Source organism: Bufo gargarizans, chromosome 2 (assembly GCF_014858855.1).
Source record: "Bufo gargarizans isolate SCDJY-AF-19 chromosome 2, ASM1485885v1, whole genome shotgun sequence".
Taxonomy (NCBI): Eukaryota; Metazoa; Chordata; class Amphibia; order Anura; family Bufonidae; genus Bufo; species Bufo gargarizans.
In genome coordinates, this window is record NC_058081.1 from 211,974,796 (window position 1) to 211,997,277 (window position 22,482).

The window sequence follows — 22,482 nt, forward strand, 5'->3', positions numbered from 1 at the left end:
CCACTGGATCAGCGCTGCGTACACTACAGTCACTAATGGGTGTTTACCAATTCTGGATCTATTGTTGCAATATTTTAAAACATTGTTTTCTGTTTTCACAACAGATTGATACGAAATATGGATAAAGGGGCCAGAGAACAAGCATGGCTCACACAAGCTAATAATTTATTCAGTAGGGAAACTAATCTGGTTTTTAATGATACTACTCTAAAAGTGAAGGAATTAACGAGAAAATGTAAAAATCTGTACCATAAGAGAACGAAAGTTTGGTGGAATAAAGCTTCTTTAGATAATTATAGAAGTAAAAAGATTATTCCTAGGGGGGTTGAGAATTAAAAAATTCCCTAGTTTTGGATTGGAGGATGAGGACCTCAAAGAGAAATGGGAGGAAGTGGCAAATGTTCTTTTGAATTTATGGATATCGTAATGGAGGCTAATGGTAGAAAACTTCAATCTAGAAAGTGAGATTGAATCTTTACAAAAGCAAATGGAAAAAGATCTAACAGCTGAAAATATCCAAAAGTTTGAGGAAGAAATGAATATCAGTTTTTCAACATGGAAAAAGGAAATTACAAACCAAAAATTTCCTGAGATGTTATGGATTATAATGAAATATTCAGTTGGCTGAAGAGAATTGATGGAGAGGGTCCACTCTCTAGAACCTCATCCTTCTCAGTAAATTAAACATTGGAAACCAGTTCAAGGAATGGGGATGAAACCCGAAGATTGTGAAAAATAAAAACTAACTGGACCAATACAAATCAAGGAGGGAAATGAAAAATGGAGAATAAGAACAAAAAGGGAAAAGATGATGCCTTTATAGATAATCAATTTATCAACCGTACAGTTGACACCAGATCAGATTAATGTGCTTAGAAAAGGATTGAGCTTCTGTCCATCTTCTAATATGAATTTATTGACAGTAACAAAGGATGTACATTTCTTTGCAAGAAAATTTGTTTTTAAAGAAACTACATGGTCAAAATTATGGAGATGAGGTGTTCAATACAAGAGAAGAAAGAGAGGCATTACAAATGCTAGAATATCTTGCTAATGAGAATGAAGAAGAAAAGGTAAGTCAAATACTTAAAGGGAACCTGTCACCTGGGTTTTGGGTATAGAGCTGAGGACATGGGTTGCTAGATGGCCGCTAGCACATCCGCAATACCCAGCACCCATAGCTCTGTGTGCTTTTATTGTGTAAAAAAAACTATTTGATACATATGCAAATTAACCTGAGTCATATTTTCAAGCTCTGACTCATCTCAGGTTAATTTGCATATGTATCAAATAGGTTTTTTATACACAATAAAAGCACACAGAGCTATGGGGACTGGGTATTGCGGATGTGCTAGCGGCCATCTAGCAACCCATGTCCTCAGCTCTATACCCAAAATCCCGGTGACAGGTTCCCTTTACCCTGGGTTCACACCTGAGCGTTTTACAGCGCGTTCAAACGCGCTGTAAAACGCTTAAGACATGAAAACTAATGCTTCCCTATGGGAAGGGTTCACACCTGGGCGTTTTACAGCGCGTACGAACGCGCTGTAAAACGCCCGACGCTCAAACAAGTACTTGAGCTTCTTTGGGGCGTTTTGACGCGCGTTTGTGGCCATAGGACACTGCAGTCAATGACACAAACGCGCGTCAAACGCGCGTTTACTATTACAAAAAACGCGCATAAAAACGCGCGTTTGAGGAACGCTTAGGTGTGAACCCAGGGTTAAGGAGATTTTGAAGAAATCGCTAACTTTTTCCTCAATTTAATATTTGTCCAGCAATCGATATTTTCGTTAAGCTAGGGGGTAAGAAAGAAACCATCTTAATCGAGCAGAAATAAAAGCCCTGGAGGAGTTAAAAAAAAGGTTAAAGGAGTAGCGATAAAGCAAGCAGACAAGGATGGGAACATAGTCATTTGGCCGACTGACATGTATGAAAAACGAGTGTTCAAATTATTGAAAGATAAAGCATGTTATAGACATCTGCCTAACAATCCAATTATGTCATTCCAAGGGGAACTGAATTGTATCCTTGATTCGGCACAAGAAGAAAATACAATCTCCAAAAAATTGAAAGAAATGTTACTGGTAACCTGTCCAAGGGTCCCAACATTTTGTATTATCCTAAAAATCCATAAAAACAGGTTGGATCCACCGGGAAAGCCCATAGTTGCAGGTAATGAAGGTCTATGCGAGAACATGTGTAGATTTGTCGATTATCATCTGAAACAATTGGTGGTTGCTTTTAGGGATCGACAGATTATCGGATTTACCGATATTATCGTCCGATATTGAGGATTTTGAACGTTATCGGTATCGGCATTTATTTTGCCGATATTCCGATAACGTCCTGGGAACACAGATCGCGCTGCTGACAGCGCTCTCCGTGTTCCCTCAGCAGCAGCACAGGGGAGAAGGAGCAGTGTCTCCTCCCCCTGTGCTGCTGCTGCCGCTCCCAGCCAATGGGAGGACAGGGGACAAGAGGAGGGGAGGAGCTATGGCCACTGCGCCACCAATGAAGCTTAATCTCACATTAATTCATATACAGGAGGCGGGAGCTGCAGAATCACATAGCCGGCTCCCGGCCTCTATGAGCTGTAGCTGCGATCTCCGGTAGTTTAACTCCTCAGGTGCCGCGGATCGCAGCTACAGCTCATAGAGGTCGGGAGCCGGCTATGTGATCCTGCAGCCAGCTCCCGCCTCCTGTATATGAGTAAATTAGAGATTAAGCTTCATTGGTGGCGCAGTGCGCCCCCCCTCCCACCCCAATATTAGGCATTGGTGGCGCAGTGCGCCTCCCCCCCAAGCCCCCCCAGTATTAAGCATTGGTGGCGCAGTGCGCCCCCCCCCTCCCCAGTATTAAACAGTGGTGCGCCCCCCCCACCCCAGTCGCAGTGCGCCCCCCACAGGATTCCCTCTCCCCTGCTCCTCCGATCGGAGCCCCAGCAGTGTAATGCTGGGGCTCCGATCGGTTACCATGGCAGCCAGGACGCTATTGAAGCCCTGGCTGTCATGGTAAGCTCCATGCTGCTGTGTGCACAAAGCACACAGCAGCAGGGACAGTGTGAGCTCCTATTCACCCTGATAGAGCTCTATCAGGGTGAATAGGACAAGGGTTCTAGTCCCTAAGGGGGCTAAAAGTTAGTTAAAAAAAAAAAAGTAATAAAAATAAAAAACACCAAAATATTAAATATAAATGAAAAAGAAAGATTTACAAAAAAAATAAAAATACACATTAACAATAAACATTAATTTTCAGCAGATTTGTGGGAATTTTAATTTTTTTTTTTTCAAAAATGAAAATTCCCAGAATATCGGTATAAATTATCGGCTATCGGCCTGAAAGTTCACAAATTATCGGTATCGGCCCTAAAAAATCAATATCGGTCGATCCCTAGTTGCTTTACCTTCTTTTATACAGGACACCACGGCCACTAAATAGATTGGAAAACATTGAAATTGATGAGGGGATGCTGATAGTTACAGCTGATGTTGAGTCGCTTTATACTAGCATGAAGATGGCCTTAGAGCAGTGGCAGGATTTTTAAGAGGTAATAATTAAGAGCCAAGATTTAACAATCTAATCTTGGAATTGTTAGATTTTGTTTTGAGACACAATTTTTGTTTTTTTTTGTTTTCAAAGATAAATATCTGCAAATTCAAGGAGTGGCCATGGGGGCCACTTGTGCCCCCTCGTATCCGAACCTCCTCTTAGGAGCCTGGCAAAAGGACATTTTTCACAATGATAACATCCAAGGAGTAGAAAAGGTGTTATATGGATGATGTTTTATTTTTGTGGGAGGGGTCTGTGGAAGAACTGCATCATGAATATCCTTAACACCAATAATCTAAATATTAAATTCCCATTTCAAGTGGCAAGGGAAGTGGATTTTCTGGATTTTAAAAAATAAAGTTGGTGATAAAGGAAATTTGGAGACTGACATCTACCGAAAAGAAACAGTGGTTAATGCCCTTCTACGTGCAGATTCAGCACATCCAAAACCAACCATAGATGGAATTTCCACAGGTCAGTTTTTTAGCCTAAAAACAGAAGGTTTTAAGAAAGAGGGTATAGTAATAGACAAATCAAAAAAGGAATTAAAAATGCTGATCAAAAAACAAGGGAAAAATTACTATGCCTCAATGAAATAAATAAAAAGACCGCCGGACAAGAGATAAGAGTCATAACAAATCACAACACACAATGGAGACAGATAAATGATATTTTAAAGAAACCCTGGGAAGTCTTGAAAACTGACATTAATGTGAGAAGATGTAGAACAGACCACTAATGACAGCGAAGAGATCCAGAAGTTTTAAAGGACATCTTAGTCCACAGCCACTATATACCAGAATTAAAAGTGAGGACTGGGACACAGATAATTGGCTCATATCCATGGGGATTCTGTAAAGCATGTAGAAACATGGAAAGATCGAAGAGAATTGAGAAAAAGAATTGGGCAGCATTTAAGAGATGTTGAAAAATCTAAGGATGATGTTAAAAACTTTGAAAACCATCCCCAAACATTTCAAGCTGTGCTATAAAAGTAATCCCAATCTGTTGCGTTTCAAAGGCATTGACATGGTTCACCTAGGATCAAGAGGAGGCGATAGAGGGGAAAAAGCTAGCACGGTTGGAAAGTAGGTGGATATTCAGGCTGGGAAACATTGCCCCTAGAGGGTTAATTGGAAATTTGGGATTTAGTCCTTTTGTTAGGGTGGTATTATAAGGGGATCATTTTTTTTATAAAAAAAAAAAAATTTCATAATTTTTTTTTTTATTTCGCACTTCAGCACAATTTTTGTTGTGAATTTAGTATTTTTTAATTAATTTTGCACACAGCAATACACTGACTCGTGAGGATATGTTATTGCACTGCCACTTTTCATTACTAGTCAGTGAAATACTGATTGCACTGATGATCCACTTTATTCTTTATCTCGGACACTGGACTCAACTATCACATGTACTTGTCCCTGGTATTTGATTGGCTCGTGCCACTTTTAAAATCATATCCTGTTCCCTTCCTTATCTTTCCTCCCAAAGAAGCTTTACCACGGAACGCGCGTAGAGGGGAATTCTGCCATCCTACACGTGCACCTTAGGTATGACATGATCTGTAATAGGTTTGGTCTATCACATGGGTATTTTAATATAATATATCGAGGTGATTGTGATGCAGTAACCAGTTAAGTCATTGTTAACCAGCTATGTTGTATATCATCCACTTATATATAATATAGCGTTTCACACCTATAATAGTGTTTTTTTAGCCTTGTGTACATATTTCCTTTGTGTTAGTAAATTGCTATTGTAGGTGATTGTATATGGTGTGACTCAATAGTTTCCCTACAGTTACTTTGTGTTTATATGTATTTTACTATAGTTAATAAAATTTTTAATCATTTTAAAGGACTTTAGTAGTACTCGTAGTTTTTTGTAGCTTGTACACTACTTTGTCTTCCAAAAGCTGGCATTGTCGTAAAGCAGCCCGATCTCATTGTAGTCAATGGGGAACCAACGGTTTGCAGCATTATCAGACTACTCTGGCAGGCTATTCGTCTGCTGGAACAGCCTGCTGGATTTCACAACGCAGAAGTGAACATATTATCAGTACTACTAATACTATATGTAGGTGCCAAGTGCACGATTTAAGTATGTTAAAGTGATAGTACTAAATATAACTGTAAAAAGCATGGCAAAATAAAAAAATTATAGTTTTACTCACTGTTCCAAACCCCTGCGCTCCAGCACTGCCATTCTGATCCTCCGGCCAGGCTTAGTTTTCATGACTGCATCAATGACATGGCTGTATACTGCACTGGACCGCTGCAGCCATTCACTGGCCTAATCGTTGAGACCGCATGATGTCATTGCGGCAAGGTGGGTCAGAGTGATGCTGGAAGGGAGGAGATTTGGAACAAGAAGTATAACTTTTTAATTATTTTGATACCTTGCCATGCCTTTTACAGTTCTGTTTTAGCTTTGACCCTTTTAATGGTGCATTGTGACTTGACATCTTTTAAAGGGGTTGTCTCACTTCAGTAAAGAGCATTTATCATGTAGAGAAAGTTAATACAAGCCACTTGCTAATGTATTGTGATTATCCATATTGCCTCCTTTGCTGGCTGGATTAGTTTTTCCATCACATTATACACTGCTCGTTTCCATGGTTACAACCACCCTGCAATCCAGCAGCAGTGGCTGTGCTTGCACGCTATAGGAAAAAGTGCCAGCCTCTTTGGTGGCTGGGACTGTGGGACCCCACATAGGCTAGTCCTTTTTCCTATAGTGTGTAATCACGACCACCACTGCCGGATTTCAGGGTGGTCGTAACGATGAAAACAAGCAATGTATAATGTGATGGAAAAATGAATCCAGCCTGCAAAGGGGACAATATGGATAATATATTAGTAAGTGCCTGGTATTAACTTTCTCTACATAACTGCCATTTGCTGAAGTGAGACAATCCCTTTAATGTAGCTTTAACTGATATCCACGTATCGTTGTAAAGTTGCATTGACTTGATATTTTTATTTCTAAATTATTTTTTATTGTAATTTTTTATTATAGTGTAAAACAATGATAAAATGGCTGCAGCTCTCCCCTCTGATCCACGAAGCACGGAAAATAGGCTAGAACTGGGCCTAATAGCATATCCAATAGAAAGAGAGAATCCAGCTTCTTGTGGAGTAAAAAATAGTTCTTTATTGGCTCATTGTATAAAATCCACCAAAATCGCAGGAAAAAGGTGTACAGTAACATGTTTCGGGCTAAAGAATCCAGCCCTTCATCAAGACATTGATGGGCTGGATTCTGTAGCCCGAAACATGTTACTGTACACCTTTTTCCTGCGATTTTGGTGGATTTTATACAATGAGCCAATAAAGAAGTATTTTTTACTCCACAAGAAGCTGGATTCTCTTTCTATTTTATAGTGTAGGCTGAAAATGTAGAGATACCTTGAGTGTTATTTCCTTGTGTTTTACTTAATTCAGGCAATGGCAATCATAAATGGCTTCCTATATGTATTTGGAGGAACAACTGGGTATATTTACAGCACAGACCTACATCGACTAGACCTCTCTACCAGAGAATGGGTGCAGCTTAAGCCAAACAACCCTCCCTGTGACTTACCGGAGGAAAGGTACGTCCTCCTTCTCTTGAAAATGATTTAAAACGCGCTTGTACACTATTAATTAAGAGTACACTGTTAAGGGTCCATTCATATGTCTGTAGTGTATTGCGGATCTGCAATTTGCAGATCCGCCATACACCCGGCCGACACCCCCTATAGAAATGCCTATTGTCCGCAATTGCATGTTCTATTATTTCTTTTTCCGGGGGTTGTGGACCGGAAGATCGGGGGTGCGCTCCGGAAATGCGGATGTGGAGAGCACATAGTGTGCTCTCTGCATCCATTCCGTCCCCATAGAGAATGAATGGGTCCGCACCCGTTCCACCAAATTGCAGAATGGATGCGGACGTGTGAAAGGAGCCTAATAGCCTGTGATCTAAGCTGGTGTGTCACAATGACCCAATTGTGACACACGGCGTACTCTACATTTGTGAGATATTACTAATAGCTGGAGAGATGTTCCTGAATCGGGGAAAAACTGTTAAAGTTCTTTAAATGTCTTTTTTATCTCCAACGTGTGTGGTTCTTCAGAAACGTCACGCCGTAATACAAGGGGGTAAAATGTACTGATACTTATTCCCAAGTTGATATCAAGTGCTATCCTGCAGAAAAGGAGTGGTTTGCCTTGTAGTATTCCTTGGCTTTTTTCTGTGGCAACTTGATTTCCCTTTAAGATGATGAACAGGACAGATTTTCATTGGGACTGACTTCTGTATCTTAAAGGGTTTCTACCACTTCGGTGTCACATATTTAGCTGTCAGACACTAGCGATCCACTAGTGTCTGCTCTGCCCAACCATCCTAATATAATTGCTTTTGGGGCAGCCGTTTTGCTAAAAAAAGAACTTTTATTAATATGCTAATGAGCCTCTAGGTGCTATGGGGGCGTCATTAGCACCTAGAGGCTCCGTCTACCTTCAGAAACTGCCGCCGCCGAGCGCGTCCCTCCAGCCCGCCCATCTCCTCCTGAATGCGATCCTCCTTGTGAGCGTATGTATTCTGCGCATGCGCAGTGAATGTCTGACTGCTTCCTTGCTCAGACATCTCCACTGCGCCTGCGCGATGACGCCATAGTGCTCCGAGGAACAGGCGCAGTGGATCTGTCTGAGCAGGGAAGCTGTCAGACATTCACTGCGCATGCGCCGAATACAGGCGCTCACAAGGAGGATCGCATTCAGGAGGAGATGGGCGGGCTGGAGGGACGCGCTGGGCGGCGGCAGTTTCTGAAGGTAGACTGAGCCTCTAGGTGCTAATGACGCCCCCATAGCACCTAGAGGCTCATTAGCATATTAATAAAAGTTCTTTTTTTTTGCAAAACGGCTGCCCCAAAAGCAATTATATTAGGATGGTTGGGCAGAGCAGACACTAGCGGATCGCTAGTGTCTGACAGCTAAATATGTGACACCTACAGACGTGGACAAAATTGTTGGTACCCTTTGGTCAATGAAAGAAAAAGTCACAATGGTCACAGAAATAACTTTAATCTGACAAAAGTAATAATAAATTAAAATTCTATAAATGTTAACCAATGAAAGTCAGACATTGTTTTTCAACCATGCTTCAACAGAATTATGTAAAAAAATAAACTCATGAAACAGGCATGGACAAAAATGATGGTACCCCTAACTTAATATTTTGTTGCGCAACCTTTTGAGGCAATCACTGCAATCAAACGCTTCCTGTAACTGTCAATGAGACATCTGCACCTCTCAGCAGGTATTTTGGCCCACTCCTCATGAGCAAACTGCTCCAGTTGTGTCCGGTTTGAAGGGTGCCTTTTCCAGACTGCATGTTTCAGCTCCTTCCAAAGATGCTCAATAGGATTGAGGTCAGGGCTCATAGAAGGCCACTTTAGAATAGTCCAATTTTTTCCTCTTAGCCATTCTTGGGTGTTTTTAGCGGTGTGTTTTGGGTCATTGTCCTGTTGCAAGACCCATGACCTGCGAGAGACCAAGCTTTCTGACACTGGCTAGTACATTTCTCTCTAGAATTCCTTGATAGTCTTGAGATTTCATTGTACCCTGCACAGATTCAAGACACCCTGTGCCAGACGCAGCAAAGCAGCCCCAGAACATAACAGAGCCTCCTCCATGTTTCACAGTAGGGACAGTGTTCTTTTCTTGATATGCTTCATTTTTTTGTCTGTGAACATACAGCTGATGTGCCTTGGCAAAAACTTCGATTTTTGTCTCATCTGTCCACAGGACATTCTCCCAGAAGCTTTGTGGCTTGTCAACATGTAGTTTGGCATATTCCAGTCTTGCTTTTTTATGATTCGTTTTCAACAATGGTGTCCTCCTTGGTCGTCTCCCATGTAGTCCACTTTGGCTCAAACAACGACGGATGGTGCGATCTGACACTGATGTTCCTTGAGCATGAAGTTCACCTTGAATCTCTTTAGAAGTCTTTCTAGGCTCTTTTGTTACCATTCGGATTATCCGTCTCTTAGATTTGTCATCAATTTTCCTCCTGCGGCCACGTCCAGGGAGGTTGGCTACAGTCCCATGGATCTTAAACTTATGAATAATATGTGCAACTGTACTCACAGGAACATCTAGTTGCTTGGAGATGGTCTTATAGCCTTTACCTTTAACATGCTTGTCTATAATTTTCTTTCTGATCTCTTGAGACAGCTCTTTCCTTTGCTTCCTCTGGTCCATGTCGAGTGTGGTACACACCATATCACCAAACAACACAGTGATTACCTGGAGCCATATATATAGGCCCAATGGCTGATTACAAGGTTGTAGACACCTGTGATGCTAATTAGTGGACACACCTTGAATTAACATGTCCCTTTGGTCACATTATGTTCTGTGTTTTCTAGGGGTACCATCATTTTTGTCCATGCCTGTTTCATGAGTTTATTTTTTTACATAATTCTGTTGAAGCATGGTTGAAAAACAATGTCTGACTTTCATTGGTTAACATTTATAGAATTTTAATTTATTATTACTTTTGTCAGATTAAAGTTATTTCTGTGACCATTGTGACTTTTTCTTTCATTGACCAAAGGGTACCAACAATTTTGTCCACGTCTGTAAGTGGTAGAAACCCTTTAAAGCAATTGTTAGATACAGGAATAAAAAAACAACAAAAAATAAATATTAGTTCTTCTGTACGTACTGCAAAGAAAGGTAAACTGTCTATATGTATCTGGCAATGCCATAATTAAAGGGGTACAACCACTTTTAATCTCCTTCTCTCTGTTCATCCAGATGTCTCACATAGCAATTAGAACTAGAAAATATATAAAGAAATATTGTGTCCCAAGAGATCAGCCATCCCCTGTCTTCTGATATACGTTCTGTGTGGCTGTAAGACAACTGGCTCCAGCCTGAGCTTCCCAGCCTCTACCTTGTCTGCAGTAAGACTGGTGCAAGGTGTGCCAAAACTATTAAATGGCGCATGCCTCTTAATTTTGCTGCATCTCGGGAAGTTTGTGCACCAGAGCTACACCAGGTGTTTGGTTGTATGTTTGTTGTAATGTATGCCTGTTTTCTGGTGCAGTTTCTTGGGCTAAGTAGGTCCTTTTTTTAAGTAAAGACCTGGGTGTGGCATGAGGGGGACAAACATTTTTGGCGAAAATAATGAGGTGCCAAAATTGTGACTATTGTACAGATGTTGTTACCATTATTAATGCAACAAGAACACTTTACAGTAAAGTGACCATCCTGACACAGCTGGGCTCAAAATAATGCGGGCTCCATCTGTACAGCAGAAAACTGGCATAGATGGTTTAATTAAATGGATTGTCCAGGATTAGAAAAATATGGTTGCTGTATTCCAAAAACAGCACTCCAGCTGTCGATGGGTGGTGTTATTGCTCCAATGGAGTGAAGGGGCCGAGCTGTAATACCACAGACTACCCGTGGACAGGTGCGGGGCTGTTTTTGGAAGCAAGCAGTTATCTTTTTCTAGTCCTGGAGAACCTGTTTAATTGTTAAATCTAATACCTGCCCCCTCAGCCTTTCATTAGCCAAAAATGGAACAGATCAGGAGGAAATTAACCCCCTTTCTAGGCCCTGTCAAATGGTCGATTTTGACGATGTCAAACCCTGTCACAGTTTCTGCTGTAGTTATTCGCTTTGAATAGCACAGACCAATGCACGGCTTGGCTCTGTTGAATGGCGATAAACCGTGAGTGGACACCTGCCGCGGGATCCGTCCGGAGTCGGACACTGTTCCAAGAAGGGACACCTCTTTTTGGCACAGTCGCGGCTTTAAACTGCCATCCCACAAACTAGGAGGCAGACACCATGTAGCTGCCCTCAGAATTTTGGTGTGGTGTCCACGGCAAAATTCCAACTGCAAATTCTGCAGTGTAAACAGGCCCTTAAGCCTGTACTTGAAGAAAATAGGAAAAAAACACATTATTCCCGATTTTTCCTTTTTTCATTTCTAGGTTTGGAGGTTCTTTTAAAGAGAATTACTGTGTAATTTCTTTTGTATTTTCTGTGTTTGTTCCTTTAGGAGAAACGTATGTCCTACTGCATCTCTACAGGGACACACATTAACATCCCCTTTTACATTGTTTACTACAGGTACAGGCATGAAATAGCTCACGATAAGCAGCGGATCTATGTATTAGGGGGTGGCACATCATGGACTGCATACTCTTTAGACAAGGTAACATTATTCCTGTGGGGGTGGATAGAAAGACATGAAGGGTACTTTGCAAGGCTTTTTTTCATTTCTTCTTCCCCAACAGGTATATTGCAGCTTTGGGCAGGGACTGTTTATGAAGTCTCAAAAATCCGTCCTGGTCCTTTTTTTTTTTTTTTTTTTTTTTTTTACTAAATATGTTGCTCTCTGATTCGATATATGTCCTTATGAATAGAGCCTGCTTAGTTGTCTCCTCTTGTGTCACTGGTATCTTAAATCGGCGTCCTCAACGGTGGCACACTGTCCCACTTGACACCTTGAGCAACTGTGAAGCCAAAGCTTTTTTTTAAAATATCTGTCATAAAAGATCTCTGATAATATAGAATGATGAAACCTTAAAGGGGTTGTCTCACTTCAGCAAGTTGCATTGATCATGTAGAGAAAGTTAATACAAGGCACTTACTAATGTATTGTGATTCTCCATATTGCTTCCTTTGCTGGCTGGATTAATTTTTCCATCACATTATACACTGCTCGTTTCCATGGTTACAGACCACCCTGCAGACTACAGACCATCAGTGGTGGTCGTGAGTGCACAATATAGGAAAAAGCACTAGCCTATGTGCGTTCCAGTGGTCCTGGCTACCAGAGAGGCTGACTCTTCATTTTCCTATAGTGTGCAAGAACGACCACCACTGATGGATTGCAGGCTGGTCTGTAACCATGGAAACGAGCAGTGTATAATGTGATAGAAAAAAAAAATTCAGGAAGCAATATGGATGATGATACATTAGTAAGTGGCTTGTATTACCTTCCTCTACATGATAAATGCCACTTACTGAAGTGATGCGTCTTTTTAAGAGTTTTCCAGTTTGCCTCAACATCCTTTAAACTAATCATTTATGAAGGCATATGTAAGGGCTCTTTCACACTTGCGTTGTCCGGATCCGGCGTGTACTCCATTTGCCGAAATTACACGCCGGATCCGGAAAAACGCAAGTGAACTGAAAGCATTTGAAGACGGATCCGTCTTCAAAATGCGTTCAGTGTTACTATGGCAGCCAGGACGCTAGTAAAGTCCTGGTTGCCATAGTAGTAGTGGGGAGCGGGGGAGCAGTATACTTAGTCCGTGCGGCTCCCGGGGCGCTCCAGAATGACGTCAGAGCGCCCCATGCGCATGGATGACGTGCCATGCAATCACATCAGCCATGCGCGTAGGGCGCCCTGACGTCACTCTGGAGCGCCCCGGGAGCCGCACGGACGGTAAGTATACTGCTCCCCCGCTCCCCACTACACTTTACCATGGCTGCCAGGACTTTAGCGTCCCGGCAGCCATGGTAACCATTCAGAAAAAGCTAATGCGCAGACACGACGTTTAGCTTAAGGCCGGATCCGGATCAATGCCTTTCAATGGGCATTAATTCCGGATCCGGCCTTGCGGCAAGTGTTCAGGATTTTTGGCCGGAGCAAAAAGCGCAGCATGCTGCGGTATTTTCTCCGGCCAAAAAACGTTCCGGTCCTGAACTGAAGACATCCTGATGCATCCTGAACGGATTTCTCTCCATTCAGAATGCATGGGGATAATCCTGATCAGGATTCTTTCGGCATAGAGCCCTGACGACGGAACTCTATGCCGGAAGAAAAGAACGCAGGTGTGAAAGAGCCCAAATTTTGTAATATATTTTCTTTACTTTTTTATTTCTCCTATCTTCTATTGCATGTCCATGCAGCTCTTATTTCCTCTGATATTACATCCATAAGCATGTCAGAGCAGTAACAGAGGCAGTGATAGGGGAGTGTCCACAGTGGTGCTCGAAAGTTTGTGACCCCTTCTGAATTTTCTAAATTTCTGCATAAATTTGACTTTAAACTACTTCAGATTTTCACACAAGTCCTTTAAAGTAGGTAAAGATAACCAAATTAAATAAATGAGTCAAACATATTAGACTTCATCATTTTATTAATTGAGGAACATGATCCAATATCACTTCTGTGAGTGGCAAAAGTATCTGGCGTGACCCTCTTGTGCAGCCAAAACTGCAATTAACATTTCTGGTAACTGTTGATTAGTCCTGCACATCGGCTGGGAGGAATTTTAGCCCATTCCTCCATAAAAATAGCTTAAACTGTTATGTTGGTCAGTTTCTCCCCATAAACTGCTCGCTTCAGGCCTTCCACAATATTTGTATTTGATTAAGTTCAGGACATTGACTTGGCCAGTCCAAAACTTTTAACTTTAAAGGGAACCTGTCACCAGGATTTTGTGTATAGATTTGATACAAATGCAAATTAACCTGAGATGAGTCCTGTCCCTGAGATGAGTCAGGGACAGGACTCATCTCAGGTTAATTTGCATATGTATCAAATCGTTTTTTTTACACAATAAAAGCACACAGAGCTATGGGGACTGGGTATTGCGGATGTGCTAGTGGCCGTCTAGCAACCCATGTCCTCAGCTCTATACACAAAATCCCGGTGACAGGTTCCCTTTAACCTTCATTCTTATTTTAATTTTTTTTTAATTTTATTTTTTATTACTGATGACCTATCCTCCTGGATTCGTTCAGTGGTGCTAAGCTTGATACCAAGTGCAGCCGCTATACAATGTACAGCGCTGCACGAAGGACACGGCGCTCACAAGAGCACCAGTGCCTTCTTAGGCAGTTGATCGGTGGGGGTCCTGGTGGTCTCATGACCTATCCTGAGGATAAGTAATCTGTATCAATATCTTGGAAAACCCCTTTAACCATTCTTTTGTAAAACAACTTGTTGCTTAAAGGGGTTCTGCACTTTGTTTTAACTTATGATCTATCCTCTGGATAGATAATCAGCTTCTGATCGGCAGGGTCGGACCCCCCCCCCCCCCCCCAGATCAGCTGTTTGAGAAGGCAGCGGCGCTCCAGTAGCGCCGCGGCCTTCTCACTGTTTACCGCCGGCCCACTGACTTCACGACTAGTATCAACTAGCGTGGGCGGGGCTAAGCTCTGTTCACTTGAATGGCTAGTTGATACTAGTCATGACGTCAGTGGGCCGGCGGTAAACAGTGAGAAGGCCGTGCCACTGCCTTCTCAAACAGCTGATCGGCGGGGGTCCCGGGTGTCGGACCCCCGCCGATCAGAAGCTGGTGATCTATCCAGAGGATAGATCATCAGTTAAAACAAAGTGCAGGACCCCTTTTAAGGTTGTTGTCTTGCTGCATGACCCACGTTCTTGAGATTAAACTGACAGACAGATGTACTAACATTTCCCTTAAAGGGTTTGTCCGGGTTCAGAGCTAAACGTGGACATACCTCCATTTTCACCCAGGCAACCCCCCAGACTTGAGCATCGGAGCAGTTCATGCTAAATTTTGTGGAACGGAATTGCGGACCTATTCATTTCTATGGGGCAGTACGGTGTGCTGCCCGGACAGGGAATTGCGGACCTGCACTTCCGTTCCGCAAAAAAAAATAGAACATGTCCTATTCTTGTCCGCAATTGCGGACAAGAACAGGCGCATTCTTTTAGTGCTGGCAAAGTGCGGAACGCACATTGCGGACGTGTTAATGGAGCCTTAACCTCCTAACAGTCACATTTTTTTTTTATTGTACATTTTGAATGTCATAATTTAATTTTAGCTTTAAAGGGAACCTGTCATGTGGATATTTGATTGTATATAATTAGTTAGATTATAATCATTAACTACTAAAAAGTGCCTTAGATGTATTCACTTACTGGTGTGACAGATGGTTACCTTATAATATACACACAAATGCCGCATGATAATGAGCTGATTTGAGTCCAGCGTGATGTCATTGAGTCCAGTGTTTATTTAATTAAGAGCTATAGCCACTCCCCTGCCCACCAGCTGCTGATTCATATGGAAAATAACTGTCATTCAGCAGGAGGTGGGCGGGGAGAGTCAGGAACTCATAAATATTCATGACTCGTCATTATCAGTTGGAGCTTTTCAATACAAGATGTTGGCAGATTGACTGGGTCAATTAAAGAAAGTGACCCAGCATTTTGCTAAGAGAATCAGTCACTTATTTATGTTGCCCTTAGTTAGGACACCATAAAACTGGTGACAGGTTCCCTTTAAGAACCAATAATATTTTCCCTATTTGTGTTCCAGCAGTCATAAATTTTTAAACGTTGTTTTTCTTTTAAATTCTTTTTTATTTTGCAGGATTAGGCTACTTTCACACTTGCGTTCGGAGCGGATCCGTCTGGTATCTGCACAGACTGATCCGCACCTATAATGCAAACTATTAGATCCGTTCAGAACGGATCCGTTTGCATTACCATGAACAGTGTTTTGTTCATGATAATGCAAACGGATCAGTTTTGACTTACATTGACTTACGTTTGAAAATTGCGCCATATAGTGTCACATTCAAACGGATCCGTTCGGGTGTCCGCCTGCTGAGCGGAGGACAGACTGAGCCATACTGATACATTCTGAGCGGATCCACATCCACTCAGAATGCATTAGGGCTGTACGGATGCGTTCGGGGCCGCTTGTGAGAGCCTTCAAACGGAACTCACAAGCGGAGCCCCGAGCGCTAGTGTGAAAGTAGCCTTAGTTGTAGGGGTGTATATATAGTGTAGTAAAAAACTTTATTTTTTTTTATTTTTTTAAGGGAAATGGAAAAAAAAAGCTGCAATTTTAACATTATTTTGTGGAATTTATTTACACTGTTCTGTGTGGTAAAAATAACTACTTTTATTTGGGTCAGTAAAATAATGCCACGTTTCTATATATTTTAAGTAAATGTAATGCACACTCTGTGTACCTGTTTTGACATTGTCTTGTTTTCACTTTATCATCCGCATCAACCAATTCTTATCAAGATTCATGCTTATAACTTTGAAACAAATACTTGGGAGGACATTCCAACCAAGCCACATGAAAATCTAGGTAAGGCTAACATCTGGCGTTAAAGGGAATATATTGCCTTTATTCTTTTATTAATCAAAACCATGAAACATTCCTTTTTCCTGATTCTAGATATTTGTATTTATTTTTATTTTTTTCTGTACATCATTTTCTGCCTGATACTGTTAAAAGGCATCTGTTAGCAGATTTGTACCTAAGAAACTGTCTGATCTGTTACATGTGGGCTTGGCAGCTGAAGACATCTGTGTTGGTCCCATGTTCATATGTTCTGGTGGACCTTTATTGAGATGCAAGCCTCCTCCAACTGATCTCACACCCCCCGGAAATCCACCAATCAGCAGCCTCACACACACCCCTGCAAATCCTCCAATCACTATCCTGAAACTTTTTACAATCTGCATGTCCTGACACGTCTATATTAAAATGATGATTGGTGGATTTCCGGGGTGTGACAGATCAGCTGGCGAAAACTACCATCTCGATGGTCCACCAGAATGATAGATCAGCTGGCGATATATGCAAATGAGCCTCTAAGAGCAACGGGGGCATTGCCATTACAACTAGAGGCTCTTCTCTCTCTGCAGCTGCTGCGCCCCCTTCACTTGGAGGCTCACTTCCATATATTAAAAAATCATTCAGCAATGGGGGCACATGAACATGGGACCAACACAGATATCTTCTGCTGCCAAGTGCACATGGAACAGGTCAGACAGTTTCATAGGTACAAATCTGCTGACAGATGTCCTTTAAGGTCTAGCTTACTACCACCTGCAGCCGATGTATAGGTTGTATTATAAAGCCTTTTATAATACAGCTTAAGGAACCCCCCAGGCAAAGCTAATTCATTGTGTTAAGATAGCCATACATATTGGAGTACATTTATTTAAACCTGCCAATTTCAGTGGGACTTGCTGACTATCTAATGTGTATTGGCTGTTCAGCAGCTTTTGCGGGGAGGAGAGCTTGATCCTTTGCTCTAATGGGAAGTTACACAGTAGTTTTGTCAGATCCAGCAGGCTGTTCCAGCAGAGAACAGCCTGCCAGATCTCGCAATAGTAGTGTGAAACTAGCCTGAGCTTCCGCCGAAGGTCTGTCGGCAGTTTATTTCCCTTGCCTTATTGAGAACATGTGAACACGCGGCCAAACAGATCATTCATGTGTATTGGGAGGTTGGGAGAAATGGCTGATGGCAAAACGCCTATTGCGGGTGTGTGACCTCCTTCAAGGTGGCCATACGCAGATTAACTTCGACCGGACCATCTAATGTGTATGGGAGGGTCCCAACTCTCCATTATGGCAGATGTAATGGGAAAAGGAAGGCATGAGTCTAACCAAGCCAGGTGTGCATATGCGTCTAAGATCAAGTATACATTCTGGTAGGGTTTTGGTGAAGATCCTGCTAATGTGTTTGTATAATGAAAAATAATTTCAGGTTTTCCAGCTGCCAGAAGATGTCATAGCTGTGTCCAAATAAAACATGGTAAGCAAAACACTTTCTGAATGTCTGTATAAAGTACGCAGGTCTCCTGCACTCCTTGATTTTTCTTCTGTGCTTAACTTGGCAAGCCCCTCCACCTGGTCACTGATCCATAAAGACAAAATCCAAAGCTTAAGGGGCTATTCCGATCTAAACGTTTATGACCTATCCACAAAATAGAGGTAGAACCTGCACTATCTTGAAGTTCTGAAAATGGCTATTATTTAAACATGCTGTGCTATTTTTGGACCCCCATAGAAGTGGATAGATGGACCCACATCTGTTCAACATTCATGGAATCTCCTGTGGATGGGAATAACCATTTAACTTTAATTCATCTTATTATAAGAGAATGCTGCAAGTTTCAATGTAGACTTTAGATTAGCATCTGCTGAAATGAAAAGCGAGATAAAAAACAAACAAATGCTAGCCGGTTTCATATCAGTACCGATGCCCTAAATCACAAATGTAATTTCTAAAAAATGTAGCCACAAAAGAACACATTTATTGTTCTTTTCATTATACAGGTTGTCCCACTTGGGGCATTTATTGCATGTTCTAACACTGCAAAAATAACTGGTCTGAAAATGAACTCCTTTAATGAAAGACACAGATTTCTGTACCAACCACACAATGGATAGGTCATCAATATCAGATTGGCCGGGGTCCGACTCCTGCCACCCCACTGATCCGCTGTTTTAAGACATTGCTGCTGCAGTGCAGTTGAATTACAACTACTCATTACCTTTTCCAGTGGACTCCCTCCAATCTGATATTGATAACCTATCCTGAGGGTAGGTTATTAATATCGCAAACCGGACAACCCCCTTTAAATCAGCACATGCTTATGGTTGCAGGTTGTCTGGGCATTTAAAAAATAAAACTAAAAAAATTGTGCCACCCCTGTTAATCAGTTGTATATGATATCGCAGCTGTGCTCCATTTATAGTAATGCCATGCACCTTAAAGAGGACCTTTTTCATGTTTTTTTATTTTTATTGAGATAAATTTTTAAAAAATCTGGTATTCTTGCTCCCCACGCCCCGCTGTGCCTCTGCAGTTTTCCGATTCCGTATGCTAATACTGAGCATCGGTACAGAGAGGAGGAGACTCCAGGGTTTCTCAGTGGGCGTCTCCTTCTCCCTGGCTGTGCCGCGATCCAGTCACAGCGGAGAGCGTCACAGCCAGGGAGAGAAAAAAGCTCACGTTCTACCTGGCTGTGACGCTCTCCACTGTGATTGGATCGTGGCACAGCCAGGGAGAAGGAGACTCCCATTGAGAAACCCTGGCGTCTCCTCCTCCCATTACCGATGCTCCGTATTAGCATACTGAGCGGGGAAAAATGCGTAGGGGCGATGTTTTAAAAAAAAAATCAGGCAGGGTAACAGCATCAGTGGGGGAGGGGGAAGGCATTTATCTCAATTAATAAAAAAAAAAATGAAAGGTGCTTTTTTTGGAAGAAAACAACAATTTTTTTTTATTTATTTTTTCTTCCTAATATCACACAACCCCTCTTAAGCTTAAAGTACCCTGGTCAGTATACGGTTAAATTGTGTTTTTGTTTTTTCCTTTTTTCAGAGGTTTTTATATGTGGTGGTTACAATGGAGAGGTTATACTGGGTGATCTCTGGAAGTTAAACCTGCAGACCTTTCGGTGGACAAAACTTCCTGCTGTGATGCCCGAGCCCGCATACTTCCACTGTGCAGCAGTAACACCGGTATGTCCTCAGCTTCTGTTCTTCTACTGGATTATTAGAAACACTTAATACTAAAGGGGATGTGCCAGGTTTGGAAGTTATCCCCTCTTCACAGTTCCATTCATTCTCTATAGCCCCACCAGAAATGGCCCAACACTGTACTCGGCAATCTCCAGCAGTCCCCTAGAAAATGAATGGAGAGGCAGGATGCATGCCTGACCTGCCACACCATCAGAGGGAACAGAACCCCTGTTCTTGGGATTAGTGGGCAACCCAGCAGTTGGCCCCCCAGCGTTCAGTTAAAGGGAGTCTGTCAGCAGATTTACCCCTTTTTAACAGTTGCCATACCGCTGTAGACGCAAAACAGATGATTAAGGCCTATTGCACACGGCCGTTTTTTTTTCCCGTTTACTGGCCGTTTTTTGCGTTCCGTATACGGTCCGTATACTGAACCATTCATTTCAATGGTTCCGCAAAAAAAACGGAATGTACTCCGTATGCATTCCGTTTCCGTATTTCCGTTTTTCCGTTCCGTTTTAACATAGAACATGTCCTATTATTGCCCGCAAATCACAGTCCGTGGCTCCATTCAAGTCAATGGATCCGCAAAAAAAACGGAACACATACGGAAATGCATCCGTATGTCTTCCGTTCCGTTTTTTCCTGAACCATCTATTGAAAATGTTATGGCCAACCCAATTTTATCTATGTAATTACTGTATACTGTATATGCCATACGGAAAAACGGAACAGAAACGGAAACAAAAAACGGAACAGCGGATCCATGAAAAACGGATCGCAAAACACTGAAAAAGCCATACGGTCGTGTGCAATAGGCCTAACACAGTACCTTTATATGCTTTGGTGGACTTTTAAATATGCCAAAAACGAACTTTGAGGGCTCGCAAGTGCCCAGGGCGGAGTCCACCGGGTTGGAGCCCAGGCAGCTCTGCCTCTTCGGCTCTTATCCCCGCCCAGCTTCTTCCTCTGCCCGCCTATCTGTTGTCTCTCCCCCTCAGCGAGATCCCGCGCCGATGCGATAACTTCCTTGGCCGGGGCATGCGCACTGCCATGCCCATTGCTGACACGGCATCGCAGTAGCTTATGCGCATGCCCCGACCAAGGAAGTCATCGCGTCGGCGCGGGATCTCACTGAGGGGGAGAGACAACAGATAGGCGGGCAGAGGAGGAGGCTGGGCGGGGATTAGAGCCGAAGAGGCAGAGCTGCCTGGGCTCCAACCCGGTGGACTCCGCCCTGGGCACTTGCGAGCCCTCATCAAAGTTCGTTTTTGGCATATTTAAGAGTCCACCAAAGCATATAAAGGTACTGTGTTAATCATCTGTTTTGCGGCTACAGCGGTATGGCAACTGTTAAAAAGGGGTAAATCTGCTGACAGACTCCCTTTAACCTTCAACCTGTGGATAGGGAATAACTTGCAAACTTAAGGGCTTATCTAGTTTCTAGATATTGATGACCTAACCTTGGGATAGGTCATCAATATCTGGTCGAGGGTGGTCAGACTACCATCATCCCCACCAATCAGCTGTTTTTGGAATCCACCAACGATAGAAACAAAACAGTGAATGGAGGGAAACGGAAGGTCCCTTCCACGGTACAGTGATTCTTGTTGACTTACTGCAGCAAGGCTATTTATTTTTCACTACACTATACAGGGGTTGGCGTTTTCTGTGTCATCCAATTTTTTTATTTTTTGCACTTTTCCAGTGTAAGATCCAGCACCCTGGAGCAGGGCTGTGGAGTCGGTATATAAATGGTCCAACTCCGACTCCTCCGTTTTTGGTACTTCCAACTCCCCGGCTCCTTTGTATTTAATATGCGAATGTCATTACCATGTCATTACCACAGAACTACTGGCTAGGAAGCTGCTGCCTTCTCCTGTGCTGATCTTCTGCTGAAGATAGGGCAGGGGAAGGGGCATTTATTGTAAAACATGATTTCCCTAGTAGAATCCCATAGTCATGTTTAAAGTTTAAGCTAACAATTGAGTTTACAAGTTTTTATAGCCTTAGCTGAATGACAGCAGTTTTTCAAATGGTTTACAGCTTCAGTCTTGAACTATTGACTATCCATTCCCTTCACTTATACAAGTGTCTAGTCCTGCAAAAAACAGATTTACTTAATCAGTTATCAGTAAGAGGCTAGGTTAACCATGGAACACTGTAACAGCGGAACACAACACAATGGAAAGTATAAGTGTTGCCGCTCCTTGACTGTGCGTTGCGTGCCATTATAGTGAAGCATATGAAAAGCATGCTTCTTCATGGTCACTTAACGTGTAAGTTTTGCGCTAAAGTGACGCACTGCATGCATTGGCCTTTATTCTTACAGTAGAGAAGTACCATATTTTTTGCAAAAGTGGGGGAAAAATAGCAGTGTGTCTTATGGGGCGAATGCTACGACCGTCCGGTGAATAGGATGAGAGGGAGGAGGGGCCGGCATCTGTTTCTGTAATGGCAGCGGGGCCCGGTGTAGTCACTGTATTCTACTACACCGGGCCCCGTTCACTGTAGTATACAGTAATCATATCTAACTTGTGGGTATTGTTAAAGTATTCCAATCATCTTAAAAACTTCTTGGCAGTCAGGAGGCCGGGCGGGTGCTCGTCGCGTAGCTCACTACGTCACATGCCTGCTCCGCCCACTTTATGAATGAAGCAGGCATCGGG

General features: G+C 42.5%; 1 protein-coding gene across 2 annotated transcripts in view; it reads left to right on the top strand.

Annotated features, from left to right (window-relative positions):
• Nucleotides 1-22,482, top strand: part of KLHDC10 (kelch domain containing 10) — a 56,292-nt gene that overhangs the window by 29,838 nt on the left and 3,972 nt on the right. For both annotated transcript variants that reach the window (XM_044279990.1, XM_044279989.1), the window contains 5 exons: nucleotides 6,999-7,147; nucleotides 11,682-11,766; nucleotides 16,576-16,642; nucleotides 18,054-18,101; nucleotides 19,677-19,816. In XM_044279990.1, coding sequence (XP_044135925.1) covers nucleotides 6,999-7,147; nucleotides 11,682-11,766; nucleotides 16,576-16,642; nucleotides 18,054-18,101; nucleotides 19,677-19,816 — 489 coding nt within the window. The remainder of the gene's footprint in view (nucleotides 1-6,998; nucleotides 7,148-11,681; nucleotides 11,767-16,575; nucleotides 16,643-18,053; nucleotides 18,102-19,676; nucleotides 19,817-22,482) is intronic.